Source organism: Hylobates moloch, unplaced genomic scaffold (assembly GCF_009828535.3).
Source record: "Hylobates moloch isolate HMO894 unplaced genomic scaffold, HMol_V3 SCAFFOLD_5, whole genome shotgun sequence".
Lineage (NCBI taxonomy): Eukaryota > Metazoa > Chordata > Mammalia > Primates > Hylobatidae > Hylobates > Hylobates moloch.
This window is the reverse complement of record NW_026652280.1, coordinates 43,457,791-43,478,137: the sequence shown is the minus strand read 5'-3', so window position 1 is coordinate 43,478,137 and position 20,347 is coordinate 43,457,791. Positions and strand designations below refer to the sequence as shown.

Sequence of the window (20,347 nt, the reverse complement as noted above, 5' to 3'; positions counted from 1 at the left end):
ATGAACGTTGTTTGCATCTTGATCTGAACTAGCCAATGAATCTTTTAAAAATGTGCTTGAGGGACAAAGCAAATTTGAACTCTGGCTGGATATTTGATGATATTAAGGAAACAACATTTAAATATATGACAGTGGGGCTGTGGTTATGATTGGTTTTGTTTTTTTTTTCTCTAGAGACTGGGTTTTGCAGTGTTGCCTAAGCTGGTCTTGAACTCCTGGGCTCAAGCAGTTCTCCCACCTCAGCCTTGGTTTCTTTAAGAAAAAAAAAAAAAAAAAGTTCTTTTGAATCATAATTGCAGTATTTATGGATGAAATCAATTTATGTCTTGGGTTGTTTCATAATGATTGTGTGTGTGTCAAGGACTAGGTGGGTTTTAGATGTATGGATTATTAATGAAGCTGGGCAATGTTGGGGCGGTCATACTATTCTAATTTTTAAATATATTTAAAATTTCCTTATAAGAATTGTTAAAAAAGAATGAGCATATCCATAAGTCAAATACAAAAATTGTTGCATTGTGAGGAATTCTTCCCCTTCTAGCATATAGTGGATGGTCCATTATTAAGGCTCTGCCATGCTTAAACAAGAGACTGGCACTCCAAGGACAATGAGGCTGAGGCCAGAAGAGAGACAGCATGTTGGATGGCTGCATGTGGTTGGTGGGTAGAGGACTCTGAGCCCCACTCTGGTGGACTCAGAGATCTGGGACCCGGGCCGGGTGTGGTGGCTCACGCCTGTAATCCCAGCAATTTGGGAGGCTGAGGCGGGTGGAGCACTTAAGGTCAGGAGTTCGAGACCAGCCTGGCCAACATGGTGAAACTTCATCTCTACTGAAAATACAAAAAAAAAAACCAAAAAAAACATTAGTCGGGCATGGTGGCGGGTGCCTGTAATCCCAGATGTTCCAGAGGCTGAGGCAGGAGAACCTCTTGAACCCAGGAGGAGGAGGTTGCAGTGGGCCCAGATCGAGCCACTGCACTCCAGCCTGGGCAACAGAGTGAGACTCCATCTCAAAAAAAAAAAAAAAAAAAAAATCTGGGACCCAGTACTGAGTGAAAACATCAGAGTGAAGGAGAGAGGCCATTTGTCCGAGAAGCTCCTCCTGGGGTGGAAGGGACAGCTCCACAAAGGCTGCTCTTGCGGGAGCTCCCCTGCAGCCAGGTGCCTACCGACTGTCCCCAAACTGCCCCCCAACACAGAGGGATGCAAAGGCAGCCTCTTCCTGCTCAGTGGAATAGGGAAATTATAGCAACTTTCACTCCCCACTCTCACTTCTGCCCCCTGCTACCCTTAGTCTTTGGCTCTTGCTGACATTTTCCCCTCTATCTTTTCTCCTAACCAAGTTCTAGGTATTTCGTAGGGCAGTCTAGGTGAGGGTTGGAACCTCAATAAGTCGGGCAACAGAAACCCAGCTCACACTGGCTGTCACTGTGGTCAAGCTGTTCCCCTCATCTCTAAAAGTGGAGATAAGATTAGTGTATGAGTCTGGCTTCCATTCAACTGTGTGTGAAAAAAAATTGTAAAATTTTCTTTCTGGTTTATACAAGTTAAAAGTTTATTTCTCCCATATGAAAGGAGTCAAGGCAGACAGACCAGGATGGGCAGGGAGACGTCTACAGGGTCAAGGACCCAGGCTCTTATTTCGCTGTCTGACGCCCTCAGTTTGAGGCTTTCACCTTCCAGTATGGCTGCTTGGCCTCCTGCCATGATCTTTGCATTCCAGCCAGCAAAGAGGAAGAAGGCATGAAGAAAGGCCTGCCCCTGACTTTAAAAACATTTCTTGGAAATCCCATATTATTTTGCTTAATCTCCTCGGGTAGAATTTAGTGTTATGGTCATACTGAACTTCAGAAGCTGGGGAATTAAATCTTTATTGCAGATGCCCATGTGCTCAGCAGAGAACTGGGGTGCTTCATTCTGGAAGAAAGGGAGAACAACAGTAACCAGTGTGTAGGATTGTTCTGAGAATTAAATGAGCCAATGTATGAAAAACACTAGTTTGGTTCCTGGAATATAAATAAGACAGCAGTAATTTATATCTGGTACTATTATGATTAAATAAAGCTCAGCTCATGTCACCTCCATAGAGCCTTTGGTAAACCCCTCAAGTATTCTTTTTTTTTTTTCCTCTGAATTCGAGTATTTTATTCCAATTTTCTTTTATGGCACTTGTCACCTTCTGTCTTCTATTTTTGTGTATGTTTTATGCTGTGTCAGGTAGATGCCTTCTATTGTAAGGAAGTTCATCTCAAACACAAAGGAATTACTGGCTCATATGACTGAAAAAAATTCAGTGGTGGCATAGGCTTCAGGTGCAGTTTGATATGGGCTCTGCCTTCCTTTCTCTAGTTTGTTCAGCTCTGCGCTTTCCATGGCAGCCTTCTTCTTTTGTTATTATTATTATTTGAGACTGAGTTTCGCTCTTGTTGCCCAGGCTGGAGTGCAGTGGTGTGATCTCGGCTCACTGCAACCTCCACCTTCTGGGTTCAAGCGATTCTCCTGCCTCAGCCTCCTGAGTAGCTGGGATTTCAGGCACACGCCAACACGCCTGGCTAATTTTTGCATCTTTAGTAGAGACGGGGTTTCACCATGTTGGCCAGGCTGGTCCCGAACTCCTGACCTCAGGTGATCCACCCACCTTGGCTTCCCAAAGTGCTGGGATTACAGGCATAAGCCATTGGGCCTGGCCCGTTATTATTTTTAATAGAGACAGGGCCTCACTATGTTGCCCAAGCTGGTCTCAAACTCCTGGGCTCAAGCCATCCTCCTGTCTTGGCCTCTGGAAGTGCTGGGATTATAGGGGTGAGCCACCATGCCTGGCCACATGGCAGCTTTTCCCTGAGGCCGTTCTCCCTCATTGCTGTAAGAGGAATGCAAATAGCCCCTACATTACTTTTTTCCTTGTTAATATCAAAGGCAATAACTCTTAGCATTAAGTCTCTAACTTTACTCTGACTGGACCATTCCTCAACTAATCACAGTAGGCAGGGGAAAGCCACATGTTGAGTGGCTTGGGCCCGCCCATCTGATGTAACAAGCTGTGAGATCACCTATGCTGGCCTAGAGGCAGAGTAGGTCCCAGTGAGATCACATAGCTGCTCTAATGTGGGGTGGTTCTCCAAAACAAAATCAGAGGGGCCAATGGATACAGGATGGGCAACCAATGCAAGCCCCCTATACGAGCCTGCTAAAGCCTAAACACCTGTGCATCAGATGGTTTTCCTGTTGTCCACCGCATCCCTGAATTCAGCAAATATGTATTGTCACATATTTGCTGAATTCAGGGATGAATGAGTTTGACAATGCTGATGGCTGGTGGAGGAAGTATTCTCAAATGTAATCTGCCAGTCAGTAAATAGAATATCTGAGATACCTGTCTTGGTGGCTAAAGGGGTAGGGGGCAAAGAGTAAGAGGGAGGTGCTAGCATAGAAGGGACCAAGAAGGGGCTGGCCTGGCCCAGTGGACCTGCTCACGAATGAACATGGGAGAAGCCAAGCCCCCAGGAAGACAGCGCCAGGAAGATTGCTGCTCTGGGCCCTCCACCCTCTCAGTCCTGTGGTCTGCCTAGTACTGGTGGGTTTGGTTGTTTCAAACATTAGATATAATGGAGCCTTGTTCCCAATCATGTCATGATGTTGAACTGCCCTTTTCGTTTCTATTCACAGGAAAGGTCTTGTGTCACTCTAGGGGAGGGAGCTTCCTGGGGTTTCTGATCTTTCTTTCCACTGCTCTCAGTTTCTACCAGGGCACTCTGCCAGTCTTTGGAGATAAACTTGCTCCAATGCTATGTCTGTCTCACTGCTTCTTGTGCCAGCCCTCTTCTGACTTCCTAGGTACCAGGATATCCAGGTCTGTAAGCTCTCGTTGTTGGAAAAGTGTGCATTTTATTCTAGTAGGAAACACTTAAGTTAATTTCATTATCCAAACCAAATTCAGCCTTCTTGGACATACCTATCCCTATCCTGATATTTGGTGGGAAATTTGATCCCTCATAATTGCAGCCCCCAACTGTAGGTTGGTGCAAAAGTAATTGCAGTTTTTGCCATTTTGATGGAAAAGCCACAATTACTTTTGCAGCAACCTAGTATCTTCCAGACTAGGAGGCCAAGGTTTTCAGGGGGCTCGCCAGTGGGGAAACCTCTACCCTTACCATTTAGGACTTGACCATTATAGTGGAGCTGCCATCCCCACCTGGATAATAGAGCTGTTCCTGCTTAGGCCACTGCATACCACCTACCCAACAAGTTTAACAATCTGTCCTAATTGTTTAACCCTTGTCCTAATTGGCCTTATGGCCTTAGATATTGCCAAGGTGCTCTCTTCTGGCTCTGTCCCCACTTCTCTAACTGAACTTTCCCACCTGTGGCATGAGACAGAGACCCTTTAAGTGCCACTGTCCCCAGGGCTCTGGCCTCTTTTCCTAAACACTTCAGAGCTCCTGAGATGACCTGTCCACAAGCCCCTCACATGACTCAAGTCTCCAACCCCAGACACTCTGTCCCTTTTGAGCCCTGAATCTCCACCGAGATGTCCTGAACCGAGTTCCATATTGTCTCCCTATGCCTGAGACTCCCTGTGTCCACTCAGTCTCCCAATCTGACAGCACCAAGTCACCTTGGGCCAGTCCTCAGTCCCATTAGTCCCTGAATTTCATCACTTCTGCACAATCTGGGCCTCAGACCAGGCCCTCACTGCTCTTCGCCAGGAATTTTGCCCAGCCTCTGACAGCAGGGCTGCCTGCAACCTTCCCACTCCCACCTCCCCCACTGCTGCCTGGGGTTTAAGCACACCCCTGATCCAGCCACTCTCAGGAGGAGACTCTAGGGTGTTACTGTCCCTTTTAGACCAAGGCCAGCTTTTTCCTCTGTACCAGAAAGTCTGACCCCTCTTACTTCTCTCACTCCCCATTGTATTTATCCCCACAGAGCTGCAGTCTGTGCTCCAGCTTCATTAAAAGTCCTGCATCTGGAATTCTCTGAGCCTTTTTGCACCTCTAGACCTTTGAGTATGGAATGCTGCCCTCCCTCCCCCACCTCCTCCTCCAGGACCCTCTGGGCAGGTCTCCCAGCAGCCCCAGGTCTGGGAGGCTCTTTACCCCAAGGCTGGACCTTTGTGGGAAGGACTCATCTCTAGCACTCTGCAGCCTGGAGGGGTGACCTGACTATGAACCTATCTCCTTCCTCGTCCCAGGAGCCTCTCAGGCACAGAGACTGCCTTGCTGACTGTTGTCTTCTCAGTGCCTACCATGTTTGCAGCAGGGCGCGGCTGCCCAGTGAACACTGAATAAATGCCCCTGCCAAAAGCACTAGTAATTTTCAAGTGAATCTTCTAGTGTTTCAAGCCTGGACAGTTGCAAGAGGTTATAGCTGGTTTTCCTGCTCCCAATTCTCACAGGCTCATCCAATCTGGTCATGGCCATTGGATAGTTCTACCTAAATCACTCATAGGGCACTTTCTAGTTCCAAAGCCTGCCTTTCCTTGTTTGTCTACTGCCAACTCCAAGCCTAACTCTGACAAGCACTCATTCATCTTCTGCTGAGTGAGTGAATGAATGAATGAATGAATGAAAAAATACATGAATGAACGCTTTGTATGTAGTAGAGATTCTTGCAATTGGAGCCCATTGCTAGGAGATGCTAGGGGTGGGAGTTGTTAACCTGGGAGCAAGGGGATTTGGGGAAGCATCATCAAGAGGTAAGGAATCAGGCTCAGTGAGCTGCACCAGGGACTAAGATTCACACGGGGAGAGATTTAAAGTACAAAATTGAGGGCATCTCACCTGTCTGCCCAGCTGGCTTATAGACACATACTTTTTCAGATTCTTAGGTGAGAAAGGGCTGCAAGTGGGAGTTGGAAGAGCTGTTTTCCTACCTAGCTGTAAACTTTAGGTGCAGAAGCTGGCCTCCTGGGATCTCAGCATGGACCAGCTCAGGTTGCTTGGAAGCTCCAAGGCCAGCAGCTGGACCAGGTGAGAGGTGGCTATGGCAGCCTATAGCACAGGGCTCAGGAGATCACTCCTCCTCCCAGGTCAGACATTCCTTGGTGGGGATAGAGGTTCTGCTTAAGGCAGAGTGAGAGCGAGCAATCTGACTTCTGATAGTCTCTTACTGGTAGGAGCGGCCCAGGGAATCTTGGTGAAATGCACCTAAGGGTGCCAATTAGAGGCCAAGACGCCCAGTGTTTCTCACATCCCCTACTCCTCCTCCCATCTTGACCGGCTCACTGCTATGGCCCACTTCAAAGGCTTCCTCCTTTGGGCTACCTTCCCTGGGTATCTTGCTAGGAAGTAGCCGCTTCCTCTCTTGCAATCCTATACCTGTATCCTGAACCAGTGCTGCCTGGGCACTCAGCCCACATTGCCTTGTGGCTAGTGTAGGTTAATTTTGCTACTCAGCTGTAGGCGCTATCTTCACATCCACCCTCCCAAGCACACAGTGCCCTAGATGGGCATAGCCAACTGCTTTAAAGTATTTCTTGATTAATGGTAGCTCAGTGATTTTTAATAACCTTCAGGAGATCTGCACTGACTTGGCCTATTCCATTCCATCACTAGGCGAGCTTGTCTGAAGCAGCACCCCTGTGGACTGGTGGTTTGTTAGTTGGCCGCAGAACTCCTTGAGGAGAGGTGCTCCTTACATTCTGAGGGAAATGACCTACAACCTCCCTCCTCAGAGTGCCATTCGTGAATGGGGCATCAGCATCACCTGGCCTACTTAGAAACACAGAACCTCAAGAGTCAGAACCTGCCTTTGAATAGGCTCTCTAGGGGATTCATGCAAATGAATGCCTGGAAACCCTGGCCTAGGGAAGACTCTCACCAGGAAGCAGGGCTTTAAAAGGAGGGGTGAGGAACTGACACATTGAACAGCTGCTGGGAGGACCAACTCCACCCCTCTCTCAACTTAGATGGGGAAACTGAGGCCCTGGGAACCAGGGCGGCTCACACCAGAGAGTTAGCAAAACACACTTCCCTGCCTGGGCTCTGGAGACTGACTTCCCAGGTGCTAGCTTGTCTTCTAGCTGTGTGCCCTTGTGCAAGTTATTCTGCCTCTCTCTGCCTCAGCTTCTCCATCTGTAAGAGCCACCTCCTAGATCTGCATATTCAATCATTGAACGACCAGGACAGGTAAGAGTGTACACAGTGTAGTGCCTGGCACACAGTGAGGCCCTGTAACTAGCTCTTGTTATTAGTGCTGCCCAAAGCCACATTCACAGACAGTCCAGTATCCAAAGTGCCTACTTGAAGCATGGCCAGAAGGCAAGCAGATGGTGGGGTGGGGAGTGCTGTCAATGAGCAAATGCCTGCATCCATCCATCAGTATATGAACTCCTCCTCGAACAACTATGGGTGTTTGTCGAGTAAGGTCCTGGCTATTCAGCAGTGAGGGAGAGAGCTGGGGTGGTCGGTGGGCAGAGGCCACTGAGGAATATGGGTACCTGGGCATGGACTCTAGCGCTGCAGTCCACAGACCCCTGGGTCTCCGGCCAGGGGGAAATGAGCTGTTAGTGGTGGGTCTTTCTCTGGCCTGGTATCAGGGGCCTGGGCGGGAGAGCCAGGGCTGCATGCTGCCTTCCCATGGCTCTCACGCTGGGCACCGGTATGCATCATGCATCAGCAAGGATCCTAGGGCATCTGCGGCCCTTACCCCCGGTGGCAGCTGGCCTGGATGCAGCACAGGTTGAGCTCTTGGGGCATTGGCGTCCTTCCCACCTCGTCGCCACGCTGTATACCTCCAGGGCCTGTGGGCCGCCTGCACCTGGTCGCCCGCCTTGGGTTCTCCTCCGAGCCTGCCTGAGTTATCTCCCCTGAGCCCCCAGCACCTGCCGCCCATCCGCACTGTCCACCATCCCTGACATTCGATTCCCCACGAGGCACCTCGCCTGTGCGTGCAGTACCTGTTTTGCTTCCACCCCATTCCCAACAGCGGGTTCCGCACCTGGGATCGCACGTGAGATTCCCCCCATCCCCCAACCGCATGCCTGGGCTCTACTTCCTGCACCTGCCGCCCCACCCCTGCATCCCGCTCCGCACTTCCCGCGCATAGGTTTGGCCAGGCCCTCCCTATTGAGGCACCTGTTCTCCAAGACAGAGCCGCTGTGTCCCAGGTGCTCTGGGTGCAGGCCCGAGTGGGGATCGAAGGAGGCGCTCTTATTCCACTCTGTCCGGGAAAGGGGCGGCTTTGTCCTAGGGCACTCTTGCCTTAATAGAGAGGGCCCGGCCACACCCACGTGCGGGAAGTGCGGGGCGGGATGCAGGGTTGGGGAGGCAAGGGCAGGAAGTAGGGCCCAGTACGCGGTTGGGAGGGCGGTGAAGCTCAGCTCACGTGGATCCCAGCTGCTGGGCCCGCTCCGGGGGAAGCCCCGGAGCTTCCCGGTTCCGACAGTGTGCAGCCACTGAGAATTTATTAGCCTCGTGGATCCCTAATCTTTCCCCTTTTCTACCCTTTGCTCAGCCGCATTCTAACAAACGGCAAGCACACGCCCCGCTGGGTAGCAGCAACCCGAGAACGCCCCCACCCCTCGCCCCCGCCAGACGCCGGTCCCTGCTTGAGAGAGTGAGGGTCCCGGGACCCCTGCGAGGAGGAGGGTCGCGGGGTTCCAGGATGCTGATGCCGAGCAGAAAAGATCACCTCGTTGCTTCTTCCATCGGCCTCTCCGCAAGACATAGCTAAACTTGAACTTGGCATTCCAAGGGTCTGGAAACATCTTCGTGGGACCCATCGAGAGGTTGTTTAAAGACGGGCACCCGCTCCCGCGCCCAGGTGGGGAAAGGGCCGGCCAGAAGTGAAAGTCCGGCCGGGGCGCCACACCTAGGCTGCGGATTCCGAGAGGCTGGAGGCTGGCGGCCTGGAAGGCGCGGCGGGGGCGGAGTCGCCGGGGGCCGGCTTCTCGCACTTCCCAGGCCCCGCCAGCCTGGATGGACTAGCCGAGGCCATGGCCGGCGCGGCGGCGGAGTCAGGGCGGGAGCTGCGGGCCTTCGCGGGGTCCCGGGACCCGAGGGCACCGCGGCTAGCCTACGGCTACGGCTACGGCCCGGGCAGCCTGCGCGAGCTGCGGGCGCGCGAGTTCGGCCGCCTGGCAGGTGAGGCGGGCGGGCAGGCTTGGGGGACACGAGGTTTCTGGAACCGACGTGGACGGATCTTTTGCTCCTAGTGAGAGCGGCGCTACCTCATTTGGGGCACATTTTGAATCGAAACTCCAGGAGGGACGTGTCCACGAGTCCTCTTCGTAGACACGGCTCCCTGAGGTCCCACCTGCAGCCCCAAAGCTTCTTGCTACTCTTACTCTTTAGACTTTCCAGTGGGCAGGACCAACCTAGCCGTCTTCTCCTTTTCCCGCCCTCCGCGAGCAGGGCTTAGGATGGTTCTTGCCCTCTCTTGCGGGAGACCTCTCACTCTAAAGGGCCTGCTGGGGCCGGGGTTGCAAAAGCCAGCATGTCTAGCGGCCGTGACCCTTCGGATGTCTGCTCGAGGTAGGAGCGGTGCGTGGGCCGCCAGCGCCCTGGCTGGGACAGCACCTCTGCCGGCGCGCCAGGTTGGGACCCAGAGGCCAAGGCCTCCTGGTCGGGGCCTGCCGAGGCTGCGCTCTGCAGACTCCTCTGGGATATCCTGTATTCAGCTTTGATTTTCGAAACCTCATCTTCCTCACTCTTGCAGCGTCAGAACAATCCCTCTGAGCTCCAGTTCTCTGGGGGACTAGAAGAATTAGCAAACAGTGCAATTTCACCTTTAAGAACAGGGCGAGCCTGTGAATTAGACAAGAAGACCAAGATCACATCGTGCCTTTCCTCAGAAGGGAACAGGCTGATGAAATTGCAAATCAAGCTCCATTTGGCCTTGGCCGACCCAGCCCTCTGCTGCCGGGGCCCAAGGTCGTGACTCATCCCTCTGCCAGGGACTTTGGGTGCAGGGCTTCAAGCCCCAGAGCCGCGTGCCGGACGGTCAAGGAGGGTCTGCAGGTGAAGTGGGCACATCTTGGCACAGGGCACCGGGGTTTGAGTGCATCTGCTCTGTCGCGATGAGCAACTGGTGACTGCTCCCCTTCTGGGGGCAGAACAGCAGCCATGACTTAGGTTTCACTACTCGGGTAGCTGATTTCAGCGCTTTGGGTCACTTCCTGGTGTTGTGGAGGGTAACTGTGTTTTCCCTTTGGGGGCTGTGAGAACTGTAGCCTCCTCCTGTGTGTCTCCTCTGGCTTCCTAAGTAGGGAGAGTCAGGAGGGAGATGGGGGTGCCTTCTGCCAGCCTCTCTATTCACTTCTCATCCTTCCCTCTCGCAGGGTCACCTGCTGGAGACAGCTCCTCACCCTTCTTTCATATTCTCTCTCTCTCTCTCTCTCTCAACTATTAATCATGGAAATTTCCTACCACTCAGAAATAGACGGGTACTATGAATGCCTACATGTGCTGGGGAGGGAGGCTCTCCATTCTTTGAAGCAACTTTTCAAGGCTACCTGAATAATTATGTCAGCACCACACCTCCTTAATCCCCTAAATCTCTTCCAGCTGTGATCTCTCACGCCCACTATTGGCCAACCTCTCCCCTCAGTGCTACCCTGGGAAAGTAGAGCTATATTCTGGTCCCCTCCTGGTTTCACTCTTGTCCCTCAGAGAACGGTACTTTTCCCCTCAAATGCAAAATTGGACTGTGTCAGCCAGGCTGGCCCTCGGAACTCGTTACTGCTTGCTGTATGTCTGGTAGTGTTGTGGGCATCTTTTATTTAATGCAAGTTCCCTGTTCCTCTACATTACAGTTAAAGCAGACATTTGTGCACTAATCTGATGCCCCTCCCACTGCTGGGAGTCTTGGAACATGTCCACTTGTTTTTCTCCTAGAAACAAGCCAGAGAGAGGGAAGGAAAAAACAAACCAAAATAATATCACCTCTTTCTCATTCCTCCTCTCCCCTCATGAAGTTTTTCTGCCAATTTGAGAATTACTCTGGTTAAGTGGTAGCTCAGAATAATTAAACACTTAAGCTTTAAGTGCTGAAATGTGTTACCTAACGATTTGGATGGGAACTTCATTGCCTTTGTGAAGAGAGCATATTAAATATACCGATGTGTGTCAAGGGTCTCTGGAAGCCTTCGTGCTGAATCATGACCACTTACCACGCTGGAATGAGAACTGGAGGGGGATGACCTAGAGCTGACCCTGGAATTCTCTTTCCTGAAGAAGGTCTGATGCCATTTAACTTTGGGGTCATTCACCTGTTTCTAATAACAGCTACACCTGTGTCCCGAGCATTGGACTGGGTGCTGCCATACACCAGCTCATTTAACCTTTGTCCCATCTGCAGGTGAAGGAACAGGGGCCCCGAATGGCTACTGGTGGAGCCAGGATTCAAGTCTGGGTTGATTGACTTGGATTTTGTACCATTAACCCCTATGCTGCCTGACTTTCTCCTAACATCACATCTATGCGTGATTTAACACAGCTTTCCCACCCTTTATTTTTCCTGCAAAATTAACCATTGGACCAAAAGCCAAAGCATCTTCTTCTCCGATAGCTACTTGGCCCTGCAGAAGACTGTGCCACAGTGTGAGATGCTCCCCAGCAGCTTCCAGGTCTCATCTGTGGCCTTGATGCCTGGGTGAACAAACGCCTTTCTTTTGGTTTGGTACCTTTGTATTTCTGAATCTTTAGTAAAAGTGAACATTGTTCTAAAAGTATCTTTTTGGACTAGCTCATACATTTGATATGGTTTGGCTCCGTGTCCCCACCTAAATCTCGTGTTGAATTGTAATTCCCAATGTTGGGGGAGGGACCTGGTAGGAGGTGATTGGATCAAGGGGGTGGATTTCTCCCTTGCAGTTCTCATGAGAGTGCATTCTCACAAGATCTGGTTGTTTAAAGTGTGTAGCACAAACTGGGTATGGTGGCTCAAGCCTGTAATCCTAGCACTTGGGAGGCTGAGGTGGGCAGATCACTTGAGCCCAGGAGTTCAAGACCAGCCTGGGCAACATGGTGAAACCCCGTCTCTACAAAACATACAAAAATTAGGCAGGCATGGTGGCTCATGCCTAAAGTCCTAGCTACTGAGGAGGCTGAGGTGGGAGAATTGCTTGAGCCTGGGAAGTTAGAGCTGCAGTGAGCTCAGATTGCGCCACTTCACTCCAGCCTGGCAACAGAATGAGACCCTGTCTCGAAAAAAAAAAAAAACTTTCTTTGGCCAGGTGCAGTGGCTCATACCTGTAATCTCAGCACTTAGGGAGGCCAGCCTGGCCAACATGGCAAAACCTAGTCTCTACTAAAAATATAAAAAAATTAGCCCAGTGTGGTGGCACATGCCTGTAATCCCAGCTATTTGGGAGGCTGAACCCGGGAGGTGGAGGTTGCAGTGAGCCGAGATTGAGCTCCTGCACTCTAGCCTGGGTGGCAGAGCAAGACCCTATCTCTCAAAAAAAAAGGAAAAGAAAAAAAGATAAAAAGTGTGTAGCACCTGCCCCTTCACAAGCGCTTTCTCTCTCTCTCTCTGTCTCTCCTGTCTCTCCTGTCACCATATGAAGGTGTGCTTGCTTCACCTTCCACCAAGGTTGTAAAGTTTCCTGAGGCCTCCCCAGCCATGCCTCCTATACAGCCTGTGCAACTGTGAGTCAATTAAACCTCTTTCCTTTATAAACTACCCAGTCTCAGGTAGTTCTTTAAAGCAATGTGAGAATGGACTGATACAACATTTAATGGTATCAGATTCAAAAGTTGCCAAAGGAGGGTGAAGAATTGCCAGGGAGCCTCCCTCTCACGCCAGCTGCAGCCACTGTGGGCACCTCAGAGTCAGTTGCTGTCACTCATGTCTTGTGTATCTTTCCAGTGGTTGTCCATATTTACGTGTGCATGTGCATACTTTTTGAGACAGGGACTTGCTCTGTCACCCAGGCTGGAATGCAGTGGCATGATCATAGCTCACTGCTGCCTTGACCTCTTGGGCTTAAGCTATCCTGTTGCCTCCACCTCCCAAGTAGCTGGGACTACAGGTGGGCACCGCCATGCTTGGCTATTTATTTCTATAGAGATGGGGTCTCACTATGTTGCTTATGCTGGTCTCAGATTCCTGGCCTCAAGCAATCCTCCTGCCTTGGCCTCCCAAAATCCTGGGATTATAGATACGAGTCACTGTATCCAGTACACTTAAAACACACACACACACACACACACACACACACACACACACACACACACACTCACATACACACACACACACACACACACATACACGAGCCATATGTCTCACCACTTGACATAGTTTGTGTTTGTTTAAGGTCTTTCTCTGCCATTATCATGCTAGCTTCTATTTTGTTCATTGCTGTGTCCCCAGCACTTAGAACAATGCCTGACACATAGTAGGTGCTCAGTAAATATTTCTTGAATGCAAATACACTCAATAAACTAGGAATGAAGGAAAAATTAACCAACTGATAAAGGTTATCTGCAACGCCCCCCCGCCCGCCCCCCCACAGCTAACGTCATACTTAGTGGTGAAAGACTGAAAACTTTCATCCTGAGTTTGAAACAAGACAAAAGTGCCTGCTCTCACCACTTCTATTCAACATTGTGCTGGAGGCTCTAGCCAGGACAATTAGGCAAGAAAACAAAGTAGAAGGGATCCAGATTGGAAAGAAGTAAAACTATCTCTACTTGCCATAATGTAATTTTGTGTATAAAAAATTTCAAGGAATCCACACATAAAACTATGGGAATTTAAAAACAAATTTAGCCAAGTGGTAGGACACAAGATCAATATGCAAACATCAGTTCAATTTCTATACATTGGCAATAGATACTATGAAAATGAAATTAGAAAAACAGTTCCTAAGGCATCAAAAATAATAAAATACACAGAAAAAATTTATCAAAAGAAGTATCACATACGCTGAAAATTGTAAAACATCATTGAGAGAAATTAAAGAAGACCTAAATAAATGGAAAGATATCCTGTACTGATGGGTTGGAAGACTTAATATTGTTAACATGGCAATAATCCCCAAATTAATATACAGCTTCAATGAAATTCCTATCAAAATCCCAGCTGCTTTTTTGCAGAAGTTGACAAGCTGATTCTAAAATTTATATAGAAATGCAAGTGACTCAGAATAGCCAAAGCAATCATTTTATTTTATTTTTTGAGTCAGGGTCTCACTCTGTCACAAAGACTGGAGTACAGTGGCACAATCTCAGCTCACTGCAATCTCCGCCTCCCAGGCTCAAGTGATTATCCTGCCTCAGCCTCCCAAGTAGCTGGATTACAGGCGCACGCCATTACCACCTGGCTAATTTTTGTATTTGTAGTAGAGATGGGGTTTCACCATGTTGGCCAGGCTGGTCTTGAACTCCTGACCTCAAATGATCCACTCGCCTCGGCTTCCCCAAGTGCTGGGATTACAGTGTGTGCCACCGCACCTGACCGCAAAGCAATTTTGAAAAAGAAGATCAAAGTTGGAGGAATCACACTTTCCAGTTTCGAAACTTACTACAAAGTTACAGAATGAAGACAGTGTGATATTGGCATAAGTATAAACATATAGAACAAGGAAATAGAATTTTAATTTAATAAACCCATATGTCTATGGCCAATTGATTTTCGACAGATACCAATACTACTCAACGAGGGAAATAACTTCTTCAATAAGTGATATTGGGACAACTGGATATCAACATGCAATAGAATGAACTTGGACCCCTACCTCATACTGCATTCAAAATTAACTCAATGGATCAAAGACCTAAATATGAAACAGCTAAAAGTATAATATTCTTAGAGTAATACATAAGCATAAATCACTAGGACCTTGTTGGATTAGACAATAATTTCTTATGACACCAAAAATGCAACAACAACAAAAATAGACAAATTTGATTTTATCAAAGTTAGAACTTGTATGTTTCAATGAACACCATCAAGAAAGTGAAAGTACAACCCACCAAATGAGAGAAAACACATCCACACAAAAACTTGTACACCAGTATTCATAGCAGCAATCATTTATAATACACAAAAGTGGAAACAACCCAAATATTCCTCAGTAGATGAATGGATAAATAAAATGTGGTATATTCATACAATGGAATACTATTCTGCCATAAAAGGAATGAAGTTCTGATACATGCTAAAATGTGGACGTACCTTGAAAACATTATGCTAAGTGAAAGAAGTCAGACACTAAAGGCCACATAATGTATGGTTCCTTTTACATGAAATGTTCAGAACAGGCAAATCTAGAGAAGCAGAAAGTAGATTAGTGGTTATCAAGGGCTGGGGTTGGAGGCATTGGGGAGTGATTGGTAATGATATGAGATTTCTTTTGGGGATGAATGAAAATATTCTAAAATTAGTGGTGGTATTTATGTAATTTTATGAATATGTTAAAAACCACTGAATTGTATACTTTAAGAGAGTGGATTTTATATCTCAATAAAGCTGTGATAAAACAACCCATTCTACATGAAACAAAATATTTGATAAGTGAATGAATGGATCTCTTAATATTATATGTACTTGAAAGTGTATCTCAGAGTTTGTTTCATGTCAGTACTTATTATTAGTGTACGATGTTTCTTTATTTTAAAAGCGCAGGCCGGGCGCGGTGGCTCACGCTTGTAATCCCAGCACTTTGGGAGGCCGAGGCGGGCGGATCACGAGGTCAAGAGATCGAGACCACGGTGAAACCCCGTCTCTACTAAAAATACAAAAAATTAGCCGGGCGTGGTGGCGGGCGCCTGTAGTCCCAGCTACTCGGAGAGGCTGAGGCAGGAGAATGGCGTGAACCCGGGAGGCGGAGCTTGCAGTGAGCCGAGATCGCGTCACTGCACTCCAGCCTGGGTGACAGAGCGAGACTCCGTCTCGGGAAAAAAAAAAAAAAAAAGCGCATTGATGGATATTTGTTTCCAATCTTTTGCTATTGCAGGCAGTAGTTCATTGAATATCCTTATATTCAGGTCATTCCACAAAAGTGTGGGTATTTGTAAGATGAATTCCTGCAAGTGGAATTGCTAGGTCAAAATGGTGTGTACATTTTAAAGCGTGAACTGATGTTGCCAAATTGCTGAGCATAAAGAAGGTGTACCTGTGTACCCTCCTACCAGCCATGTACCAGTGAGCTTGTTTCGCCACAGCTTCATTCACACAGTGAGGAATCCAACCACTGATCTCTGCCAATCTGATCAATAAATCACGGTATCTCATTTTCATCTAAATTTGCATTTCTCTCTGAGAGAGGCTGGAAGGATCATTTGCATTCTTTGTATTCTTGGAAGCTCTGCAGCTGCATTAGTGTTGAGGGGTGCAGAGCAGTGTGGGAAAGTAGGATCAGGGCTCTCCCCTCAGGGAATCCTCCCAGAACCTCCAGAATAGGTTGTGAGTGACAATGTGAAACAGCTTTGCCATTATTCATCACGATTGTCTGCTGGGCGCCTTCTCTGTGTGGGATGCTCTTCCAGGTTCACAAAAGAGTGAAGGGAGCTGATTAATCAGGAGGGCTGTCTCAGGGCTTTAAAAGTCCTTCAGCATTAGAAGTGCAGTCCTTCCACTGCTCATGCCCACACTTGGATTAAGAGGCACATATCAAGAGGCACTGGGCTCAAGTCAGTGGCCTGGTGTTACATCTACACGCATTAGATGGCATCGGTTGGGTTTACACAAACCAGATTCAGGTAAAAGGACTGAAATACCTATGAAAAACAACCTGCAGCTTTATTTTGTTTTCTTTCAGGAACTGTCTACCTTGACCATGCGGGTGCCACCTTGTTCTCCCAGAGCCAGCTCGAAAGCTTCACTAGTGATCTCATGGAAAACACTTATGGTAAAGAAAAATGCCTGAAACAGGTTTTAGTCAACTACATGCAGCTGATATACCTATGCATATTAAATGTTAGATTAATAGACCAGGACTGTTCTGACCACAAAAAGCTGAATAAGCCCCATGTAAGATAGGGGCCAGGCAAGCACCCTGGGTCATTCTGTACTGTAAACATGTGGCCGGGAGGGAGGGAGCTGGCTCAGGGACAGACACACAGGTTACTACCAGAAGAAGGGGCCAGTGTTAGGAAGGCACAGAGATTCAAAGTTGCTGTGTTTGGTGGTGGTGAGTGACCCTGTACAGTGCAGAGAGTGGGGCGGCAGGAGGGTTGTTAATTCAGTCATTCACTCTATAACTGTTCACTGAGCCACTACGATGTGTGGGACACAGTGCTATAATGGGAGCAAAATAAACACATCCCTTTCTTCTTGGACACTGTGATCTAGTCCTGGAAGACAAGACCTTAAGTGAACTCCAAATAAATGTGATTACCAACTGTGTGAAAGACTATGGACAAAAGGTGCCTGGTTCCAGGCCAGCCTGTATCTGCAGTGACAGTGAGATTGGCTTGTGCATATCAGGGAAAGCTTCCTTTGGAGTGGAGTGGATGCTGGAGGATGAGCCGGAATCCACTCAGACAAGAGGGGGAGAAGTGTGAGCAGGCAGGGTAACAGCCCGAGCCAAGATCCTGTAGTGGTTTCAGGAACTAGTCTAGGAACACGGAAGGGAGAAGAGTGGGCAGGGCATTGTAGATGCTTGATCTTTGTTCTAGGAGCAATGGCATTGTCATCAGTGGCATTTATTAGCAGCACAAAATGATCTCACATACTTTGGAAAGGGAATTTGAAATCATAGTGGCAGTAGTAATTGTAATATTTGTGATGAGAATAACGATAAATAACATTTATCAGGTACTCGCTATGAGCTTTCTCTCTTCAGCCTCACAACAACCCAAGAGGTATATGTTCTGGTATCACTCCTGTTTTATAGGTGAAGAAATGGCGCCCTAGAGAAGGCAAGTAACTAGCCTGAGGCTGCACAGGAAGGACTGGAGCTTGGGGGAGCTAGAAGCTGGGTTTCCAGGCAGTTTAGCTCCAGAGCCCAAGCCCTTAGCCTCCACCAGAGTGCCTCGATTCAGGATACTTCTGTTATGCCACATTAAGGGGTTTGGATTTTGGCTCTGGGCAGCCAGCAGATATTTAAATCTGGGGAACAGTCTTCTAGGAAGGTGCCAAGGAGGGATTTATCTTGATTTTAATCTGCAATTTGCAAAGGGTCTTGTAATTCTCCTTCTTTGACCTTTGCAAGAGCCATAACTACAGGAAAGCCTGAGAGATGGCAGAGTTGAGATTGCAGGTGGTGCTAATGATGCAGCACTAAAGCCAAGCAGAGAAAAGGCAATGAGGATAATTACCAGGTCCCACAGGTTACTAGCAATGTGGAAACAGAACATGCGGTAGCTGCAGTGGCCAGAAATCTAGTGCAATCTTTCAGTGTATTTTGGAGGAAAAAAAAAATCTAAAACTAAAGGGCAAATTCTGCGTTAATGAGCACATGTAGCTCCTGAGAAATGCTGGTGCCTGGTCTTATAGGTCAGGCCCTACCAAGGCCTGTCTGGGGGTTAAGTTTGAGGGAGGTCATGATACTCTGGGACACATTTTGTGAGGACACCGGGAAGTGAGCCAAACTAGAAGTTAAAAGGAAGAGTGAAATTGGGAGGGGGGCCTTCCTCCTTGAGAGTGGATGGCTAAGGGCAGCACAGTGGCCCCCTTCACATACTTGGAGGCTGGGATCAATTATTTCTGCGGGAATGGTATCAGTAGTGGTGGTGGGATCTGCAGGGCAATAGGTGAGGACTTAGATTAAGTGGCGTTCATGGCTCTGCTTCATGCTTGGAGAAAAGGGCATCCTCCTGAGGCTGTATACTGCATTCTCTGGAGTTAAACAGAGCCACAGCCACCTGTCCTGAACATGAAGAACAGACTCTTGCACTGGCCTGCTTCTGAGCTGACTTCCAGTTCTAAAATACTCTTCCCGATCACATTTGGTTTTACTAAGGAGATTTTTTTTTTTTTAACTATATCATAAAATTTACCAGCTGGGTACAGTGTCTCAGGCCTATAATCCCAGTGCTTTGGGAGGCCAAGGTAGGAGGATTGCTTGAGCCCAGGAGCTCAAGACAAGCCTGGGCAACATAGCAAGAGCCTATCTTTACAAAAAACAAAAATTTAAAAAATCAGCCAGGTGTGGTGGCACACGCCTGTTGTGCTAGCTATTCAGGAGGCTGAGGCAGGAGGAGCCCTTGAACCCAGGAATTCAAGCTTATAGTGAGCTATGATCAGCCACTGTACTCCAGCCTGGGTGATAGAGTAAGATTCTGTCTCTCTTAAAAAAAAAATCTATTTTAGGTGTCCAATGATGATTTTTTAGTAATTGACCTAGTGATGCAATCATCACTATAAATCAGATGTTTTCATTCCCCCGAAAAAATCCTTCATGCCCATTACAGCTAATCCTTGTTGCTGCCCTCAGCCCCAGACAATTGCTAATCTACTACTTTCTGTATCTCTACAATTCTTTTGCTGGACATTTAATGTAAATTGATTCATGCATTATGTATATTCTTGTGTCTGGAGTATTTCATTTATCATGCTTTTGAAGTTCTTTCATGCCATGGCCAGTAGTTTGTTCCTCTTTATTGGCAAATAACTTCCCTGGCTGGACACAGTGGCTCATGCCTGTAATCCTAGCACTTGGGGAGGCTGAGGCAGGAAGATTGCTTGAACCCAAGAGTTCAAGACCAGCCTGGGCAACACAGAGAGACCTCATCTCTACAAAAAGTAATTTTAAAAAGTTACCCAGGTGTAGTTGTGCACACCTGTAGTCACAGTTACTCAGGAGGCTGAGATGGGAGGATCACTTGAGCCCAGGAGTTTGAGGCTGCAGTGACCTATGATCATGCCACTGCCCTCCATCCTGGGTGACAGAGCGAGACAGAGCAAAAAACCAAATCACTTTTTATTTTATGGATGTAGCATATTTTGTTTATCTGTTCACCCACTGATGGACATTTATATTGCTTCCCGAATTTGACTTTCTGAATAAAGCTATGAACATTCACATGCAAGTCTGTATAGACATGTTTTCATTTTTGAGGGGTAGAAACCTAGGAGTGGAATTGGTAGGTGATATGGTAGTTTTATGTTATGCTTTTTGAGAAACAGGGAGTGGATTCAGAAGGAACACAAAGGAAGAGACCCTAAGTAGTGACTTGGTGGCCTTGTCTTTGTAACCTGCCAGGTAATCCTCACAGCCAGAACATCAGCAGCAAGCTCACCCATGACACTGTGGAGCAGGTGCGCTACAGGTAAGCATCAGGGACACCTGCCTGACTGGGCATACCTAGGCAGACAGACTTCCTTCCTAGGACTTGCCTGCATCCCACTAAAGTTCTGAGTTGGTTTCAGGAGGATCACAGTTGGCTAAAAGGCAATGCATGCATGTTGAGAAACATCAGAGTCAGAGCTCAGAAAGGCAGGGGTGAGTAGATGCAG

General features: G+C 48.1%; 1 protein-coding gene and 1 long non-coding RNA gene across 2 annotated transcripts in view; one reads left to right on the top strand and one right to left on the bottom strand.

The window, feature by feature from the left end:
* Positions 1 to 1,531: 1,531 nt before the first annotated feature.
* Positions 1,532 to 8,864, bottom strand: LOC116468600 (uncharacterized). Its single transcript, XR_004248101.2, has 2 exons — positions 8,633 to 8,864; positions 1,532 to 1,918 (listed from the first exon to the last, which is right to left on the bottom strand). It is a non-coding gene; the product is annotated as an uncharacterized LOC116468600 (long non-coding RNA).
* The window catches only part of MOCOS (molybdenum cofactor sulfurase), a 64,675-nt gene continuing 52,922 nt past the window's right edge, over positions 8,595 to 20,347 (top strand). The window contains exons 1-3 of the mRNA XM_032152494.2: positions 8,595 to 9,084; positions 16,707 to 16,796; positions 20,094 to 20,160. Coding sequence (XP_032008385.1) covers positions 8,937 to 9,084; positions 16,707 to 16,796; positions 20,094 to 20,160 — 305 coding nt within the window. The 5' untranslated portion in view covers positions 8,595 to 8,936. The remainder of the gene's footprint in view (positions 9,085 to 16,706; positions 16,797 to 20,093; positions 20,161 to 20,347) is intronic.